This window comes from Cryptomeria japonica, chromosome 10 (assembly GCF_030272615.1).
Source record: "Cryptomeria japonica chromosome 10, Sugi_1.0, whole genome shotgun sequence".
Lineage (NCBI taxonomy): Eukaryota > Viridiplantae > Streptophyta > Pinopsida > Cupressales > Cupressaceae > Cryptomeria > Cryptomeria japonica.
In genome coordinates this window covers 533,189,864-533,197,897 of record NC_081414.1, presented here as the reverse complement: position 1 = coordinate 533,197,897, position 8,034 = coordinate 533,189,864, and the positions used below count along the sequence as shown (strand labels likewise).

The 8,034-nt window shown below is 37.9% G+C and overlaps 1 protein-coding gene across 1 annotated transcript; it reads right to left on the bottom strand.

Moving 5' to 3' along the window:
- Window positions 1-6,936: 6,936 nt before the first annotated feature.
- On the bottom strand, window positions 6,937-7,419 carry LOC131859062 (uncharacterized). Its single transcript, XM_059212583.1, has one exon. It carries the CDS (start codon window positions 7,417-7,419, stop codon window positions 6,937-6,939), a length of 483 nt encoding a protein of 160 aa, XP_059068566.1.
- Between the last annotated feature and the right edge of the window lie 615 nt (window positions 7,420-8,034).

Genomic DNA, 8,034 nt, shown 5'->3' with positions numbered 1-8,034 from the left:
TCTCCTCTTCTTTCGAATGATAGCCCTCTTTATGTTAATGCTCAAGATGAGATCCTATGGGAGTTTTGTAGTACAATCTCCTAGGACATGAATAAGGAGCTAACCAGAATTCCATCCCATTATGAGGTTAGAGCTACAGTCTTTTCTTTTGAAGGTAATAAAGTTCCTGGCCTTGATGGTTTCCCTATGTTTTTTTTTTTTAACATTTTGGCATATTATTGGCTCAGATGTTGTGGATGTTGTGAGAGAGTTCTTTGGCTCCAGATCGCTTTTTAAGGAGCTGAATGACACCCTTTTTGTCCTGATCCCCAAGAAACCTGATGTCAATCCTTTTCAGAACTTTAGAACCATTAGTTTATGTAACTCGATCTATAAAATCTTCACTAAGATCATTGTGTTTGGGCTTAAAAGAATTCTTCCCTTTAATTTCAAAGCATCAGAATGGATTTGTCCCTGGTATATAGATTTTGGATTCTATTATTGTTGTTCATGAGAATTTCTACTCTTTTTCTATCAATAAGAATTTGGGCTTCTTGATGAAGTTGGATCTTCTTGAGGCTTATGATCAGGTCAATTGGAATATTTTGTTTAAAGTACTTCAATCTTTTGGTTATGGCAGCCATTTCATCTAGCTTGTCAATCAGTGTATTGCCACTCCCAAATTCTCCATTTTGATCAATGGTTCGACATCTGGTTTCTTCTCAGCATCGAGGGGTATTAGATAGGAGGATCCCCTCTCCCCATTTATTTTTATTCTGATGAGTGAAGCTTTCAGCAAAATTATCCAAAGAGAAATCAGAAAGAGCAACTTGATGGGTTTGCGACCTTCATCCCAAGCTACTATTTGGTCCCACCAACAATTTGTTGATGATGCGTTGCTGATGGGGGAAATTTTGATTAAAGAAGAAAAAACTCTTAAAGTTATCCTGGATACATATGAGAAAGGATCTGGGCAAAAAGTCAGTCTTTCTAAAAGCTCCATTTTTTTCATGAATACTCCTTAGTATAGAAAAATTACGATTGCCAATATTTTGAGTTGTAAGATGGGTGCTCTCCCAGATTTGTATTTGGGTATGCCCTTGTGCATGGGACTTGCCCCAAATTCCTTTTAGTCTAGTCTAATTGATAGATTCCCAAATAAGTTGGCTGGCTGGAAAGGGGCTTTATTAAGTTAAGCGGGTAAACTTTAGTTAATGAAGGCCTTGCTTCAGAACCTTCCAGTCTATGCTATGAGTCTCTTTAAAATCCTGACCAAATTTGTAGATAGAATGGGAAGAATACAAAAGCACTTCCTTTGGTCAGGTACTGAATCCAAGAGTAGGATTCATTTGGTCATCTCGGATTAGGTTTGTTTGCCTAGAATTAGGGGAGGTCTAGATATTAGACATTTAAGAGACTTCAATAGAGATTTAATGGCAAAGCAGCTTTGGAGATGTTTAAAGGAGAATAATGAATGGATTGATACTTTCAAGGACAAATACCAAATTCATGGTTTCCAAAGAATGCTGGAAAGTTATACCCTCCCAACTTTGGTCTTTGATCTTTGGAGCAACTTCTTTAGCTCCACCCCCACTATTTGTTAGGGAAGCCGATGGGTTCTGCGAAATGGAAGAAATATAAGGTTCTGGGATGATTGGTGGATAGGAGAGGGACCGATGTCTGATTTGATGTGGTTTTCCCAATTCAAAGAGAAATGCATTAATCTAATTGGAACTTGGGTCAAGGATTATATCAGTGATGAAAGTTGGGTGGACCTCAGAAGATTTGATGCTTCTCTGTCTCCTCTACATTCTTGGTTGAACTTGATCATCATTCCCTCCTCTCTAGTGGAAGACGTGGTCATATGGAATGGTTCTACCTCTGGGCAATTTTTGGTGGTGGATGCTTTCAAAATCATCACTAGGTCTTTTACTCCTCCCCCCTTTTGGGTTGGAGTTTGGAATAAACTCTTAAATCCTAAAACTAATATCTTCTTCTGGTTATTAATGAAAAATAAGATCTCTACCATTGATAATCTCTGTAAATGTGGGATCCCCATCACTAAGAGATGTTTTTTTATGTAAAGAAGAACTTGAAAATGTTGATCATCTGCTCTTACATTGTTCCTATGTTAGGGACATTTGGACCTTCTTTCTCAACCTGTGGAATATTAATTGGATCCCCTTTGATTCTATTTGGAACTTCTGGTTCCAATGGAAGTTCCTTTATGGAAACCATGAGATTGGTATTTTGTGGAACTTATCCCTACCTCATATTGCCTGGGGTATTTGGAAGGAAAGAAATAACAAGGTTTTCAGAGGTATGGAGTCCAATGCTCTTGTTGTGGCTATCAAAATAAGGAATGCTATTAAGGAAAACTTTCTTAATTATTGTCCTATTAGGAAAAATGATCCTCCACTTGAGTCTAACCAGGAGGAATGGGATACTGCCAATAGATGGGAGATAGACTGGAATATATTTGTCTGTCTATAAAATTAAACATACCAGAGAGAATGTTTCTTGGCATCTGCCCCCTCCAGGGGATCAAAATCAATATGATGGGGCGGCCACGGGAAATCTTGGGCTGATAGGCTATGGGGGAATGGTGAGGAATCATTTGGGTTTGTTAATCTGCATGGTGGCGCTCCCTTTGGGCACCCAGACCAACCATTTTGTGGAGGTGAGTGTCGCCTACATAAGACTACACATGGCAAGGAAGGAAGGGTTCAGATAGGTCTGGCTCTAAAGTGACTCACTTAACATTTTAAAATGCATTAGGGGTAGTACAGAACCTAGTTGGACTATTTCAAACCTAATCAAGGATTGCCTTGAAATGATTGTCAGCCTAGAGGACTTCAAGATCTGACACATTTTTTGGGAAGGAAACAAACCAGCAGATCATGTTGCCAACTTGGTTGTTGATTACATGGTGGTTAAATGGTGGAGAGGAGGGAAACTTACTCAAAAACTCTGTGTGACTTGGAAAGAAATGATGCCTATATCTTTGGTCTTTCCAATGAATTTAATGATGAAAGATTATGATGGGATGGGAGTTGTTGGGGTGGTATTTCGAATTGTTACCACTTTGAGAAGCTCTAGAACTTTCAAGCCGCCCTATTTCTAGTTTTGTTTCTTCCTGGTTTTGGTTCTAGAGTATTATTGTCTGAATTGTTTGAGCTACAAAATGGGAGGTGAAAAGAATAGGTTTGAACCCCTGAACTATGATAAGTGGCAGAAGAATAAGGAGGTTTGCGAGGAAATCTCTCATGGTGGTATGGTTCCCTTTTTTGAGAGACTGCATGGTCATTATGTCTTGGTTACTGAAATCTTTGTCAAATGATGGAATAAGGGTGTGTTGGCTTCTTATGGTGTGGAGTTTCAATTTGATGAAACCCTACTTGCCATTGTTACTGGTCTGGATATGAAAGGCGAGAAATTATATAGAGATAGGAAGTTGGGTGAGGAGGCCATTGCCACTTTCTTTGATAAGGAAAAGGAGCGACAGAGGGTTTCAAAAATGGTGGATGGTGGCTACAACAAGAAAGAGCTAATTTCCCTCTGGGCTGATATGTCAGAATTCATCATGAGGTACATCACCGTTGATGGTAGGTATAGTATTTTCTCATATCATTTTACTATCTTAAACCATTTTAGGCATGGTAGAATTATCTCAATCCCCTTCTAGTTGGTTTCATCCTTGGAGAATAGTTTAGTCAAACATTTTGAAAACCATGATACCCCTATGCTTCATGAAGGGCTTATCATGTTAATCATGGAATATGCCAAAGTTCATGAAGTGAAACCCTCCCCCAAGGATAAAACCTACATTTCCTCCTCTAACTCTGATGTGTAGTTTGTTTTTGAAATGGAGATGGATGAGCATGATAGTGGTACTGCCATGGATTAGCATGAAATCAAAGATTCAGAGGACCCTAAGTATAGACTGAAGAAAGAAGGGGAGCTTATGGTGACCTCGAGAACTAACAGTAGTAGGAAAACCAATCCTCCAAAGTGGGTGGCAAGTAAGTTTAAATCTAGTAGCAGGAAAAATGCAAGACTTGGAGGTCCTCACCAAAAAACAAATCAAATTAACCAAATCAAGTAGGTCCAAAGACTTGGAGCATGAGATTAGGTTGGACATCCCCATCAATATGGATAATGAGAAACAAGGGAATGTGAATAAGGAGAATGAAGGCAAGAAAAAGGAGGAGAAGGTGTTGGAAAACCTATTTTTGGAGGTCACTGAAGTTAGGAAATCTGCTGGAAGTGGGTGAATAAGGAAATTGGAACCCTGAAAGATAGGATTAAGGGAATTATTGAAACTTTCACAAATTCCCCTAGGCCCAATAAAATTCAAAAGATCATGAGCATGATCCAGAAGATATCTCAGGATGTTGATGTTGGCTTGATGATGATTGTAATAGATGACTTCATGTGTTGTCATTGATGGCACATCTATACACACACATATGTTCACATTGTCATAGTCATCTTAGTTAAGACAAACCAGTATTACTCCTAAGTCTTTGTATTGAAAAACTGGTATTATATGTTTAGTGAAGTTCAATTGGTTTTGAGGGTGTCTAACCGGTATATGTAGACAATCGGTATATGCAGGAATGACATGACACCATCTTGGAGATTCAATGGATATCATCAAAGAATCAATTGGAGGACAATCGGTCTATGATTTGAAAGAGGTTAAATCTTAACTGGTATCGATGTTCCAACTGGTTTTACTAATTATGTGATGAGTTATCACCGGTCATGATGAGTTATCCCTAACTGAATGATTTGGCGGCAATCTGTGATGAGTTATGTTAGATTGTCCAAATACACTGCACCTAGGAAATTGTGATGAGGTTCCTGAGCCAACATGAAATCTAATATCTATAAAATGACATTGTGATGAACTATTTTTATGATGCAAGATACAAGTGATGTGTTGATGTGATTTATCAAAGGAATTGTAGAGCATGTCAGTGATGCAGTTTTGAGCGAGCAAAAGAGGATCTATACAAACAAGATGTGCTATTTTTAGATCACACCACCTATCATTTTCTAATCACTACAAATGTCAAATCCCTTAACTGGGTAAAGCTCTAACATGATTCATTGTACAAATCCTCTGACAAGGTGATCCATTAGTTTGGGTTTGAAATCCTCTACCGAGGTTACTCTTAATAGGGTACTACCTTTAACAGGGTATATCTCCTAACAGGTCTTTAGGATCTTTAACAGGATTCTCTCCTAGGAGATCACTTTTGTAGACCCTAACCAGACAGTTACTTATTACTATAGATAGTTAACTTGTGAGTCCCATCTCATCATGGTTTTTCCCAATTGGGTTTTCCACGTATAAACACTTGTGTTATGGTGGATGTTTTACTTATTGTGGATTCTTTAATATCATTTTGGATTACATGCATACTATTAAGTAAAGTGGTTAACTATCTTTACTGGTCTGTGTTTGAAGTTGTATTGTTTTTGTTGTCACTAATTCACCCCCCCTCTCAGTGCTTTATAAGTCTATTAGTTGAAACTATGAAGATCTTCCATGAGTGCGGAATCGATAAGCTAGAAGAGTATGTGAATGATATCAAGGAAAGCCTAAATAATCTGGTGGAAATCAATAGGAAGGCAATGCATAATAGTTCTAATGGTTTGGAGAAAATCAATTCCATGATGGTCGACTATAGAACCAGACCCATCGCCAGTGAGGCTCCCTTGGGGAAAAAAAATAAGAATGCTTTGGAGGGTGGCCAGAGTGTTGTTGGAGGGAAGAATAGTTCAGGTCCTTGCACTAGGACCAAGAGCTGGAGCCAGGACAAGGGAACCTCCAAATTCATCATGGAGGATTTGGAGAAAATCAACAAGAAGATTATAAAGAAGAATACTGAATTGGTGCACTCTCTCAGTTGGGTTCTTTTTCTTGTTCTATTTTTGGCTCTATTTGTTTTGATTTTTGGCGCTCGGTCTATGCGGGGTGTTTCCCCTGTTTCACTTAGGTTTTATGTCTGGCTGGCTACTAGCCTTGGTCTGTAAAACTTTGGGTTTCAGGTCCCTATAATCTATTTATCTTTATCAAAAACATATTGTCCTCTATGTGATACTTCTAAAGATCCTCACTATCCTTTTCTTGAAAAAATGATGCTAGTTGAAGCTTTTGAATGGGGACACGGAGGAGAGATTAATTGGACCTTGCACAAATTAAAGATCATTAGAGACTTTCTTTGCCTTCACCGACTCAAGAATGTCTCTTACTTTAGTCATAACCTCAACCTTAACTTACACCTTCTGTATTTTTGTAATCTTCTCAGGAACCGGAGGGTTAACTACAAAAACTGAAGGATTATCATCCTTGTCCTTACCCTCACCTGCTTTCCCTACAACCTCTTCTGCCTTGTCAACTACATCATTAACTCTAACTTCTTCTCGCACACCAACTTCTACTGGCTCAACAGATTGAACTTTTGGGATAAAAGTATCACCTATTGTCTTCTCGGCTTGTGATGGCATCTTTTTCTCTTTCGGATGAGTTTCTTCTTGTCCTTTTGCTTGATATAACTTCATACTTATTTTCTAGCAAAACTTTTGTCTATATTTTCTCAGTTTCCTTTGCAACTTCATCAATTTTTCTAGTCATTATTTTAGTCACTCTATGCTTACTCCTAAACTCATTCTTTGCTAATTTGAGTAATCTATCTATCTCCTCTTTAGTAATAACTAAACAGAGATTAACCAATACATATTCCTTCAAACTCTCATCTTCCTTATTTATTGTTAGTCTCCTAGCATCCAAAATTTCACACAAGCTCTTGGTTATGACTAACATTAGTTCAATTAGAGATTTACTATATACATTCAAGTACTCTACATTTTCTTCTTATAAAGTTATTTTCCCGAATTCATCAAAATTTTCATACCATTATGATAATGGCTTCAAGTTACATTTCTTCACAACCTCATTAACATCTCATCCAAATACATAGGAGGAATAACCTCAAGTTTACCTTTTTTTAATGCCTTATCAAGTTCAGACAGCTTATGTTTCTTACCAGATTTCTCTTTTGAAGCTTTGCTGGCTTTAGAAACTTTATCCTTAATCTCCTTGACAACTTCATTAGATTCATTCTCTTCTTCAGCAATACAAATGAACACTCTAGCTTGTCCTCTCTTCCTCTTTCCTTCACTGGATGGTGTAGCTAAAGATTTTGGTTTATTTGTAGGCTTTGCAGGACTAGAGGAGGGAGTTGTGCTTCTAGTTTTCCTTGGCTTAGGCTTAGATTCTTCTGGTTTGGTCTCCTTCTTGGTCTCCTTCTTCATAGTCTTCTCCTTAGAGAGAATATTCTCCTCCCTACCTTTTTGGACCACTTCCTTTGATATTATCATGCTCTCTGCAAAAGCCTCTACCTCCTTCCTCACTTTCTTTTGGATCATAGTCTTTTTAAATTACTGATGTTACTTTAAGGTCTTCTATTTGTATGTTCCAAACCTCTCCTCATTAGGGTCCACTGGTTTACTCAAAAATATTGTTCATACAATTTTAAATTTTTTTCTTCAACCTCATAACCCATAGGCATAATCCATACAACTTGGGGCTCTACTACTTCTATCAAACAATACTCAGTATCCACCATAGAACATATGGTGTCTTGGTATTTTTCCATAGTGGTCTTAGGAATTATTTCTCTCTCATGCATGTCCTCCTTAAAATTCTTAAAATATCCCCATTGTTGGCATTGTGTTATCATTGATGTCAACTGGTATGGGATGACCACCAGTAGTAGAGATGTATGTGAAACACTACTATGAAGAAGTACAAGATGAGATATCTTGCATATCACCTTGTGTTGTAGAACACTGGTAATGGTAAGGAAGATGACCTGACGAGTCACCAGTGCAACAAGTTAGTGCTTGACTTGTGTGATGAGATAGAAAGGTGTTTGAGTGGTTGTTTGTGATGAAGAGGCAGAATATTAGCTTAATCACATCAACACTGGAAGAGAAGAATGAATCGATATGCTATGAGGTTGCAAAATAGTAGGACTCCCA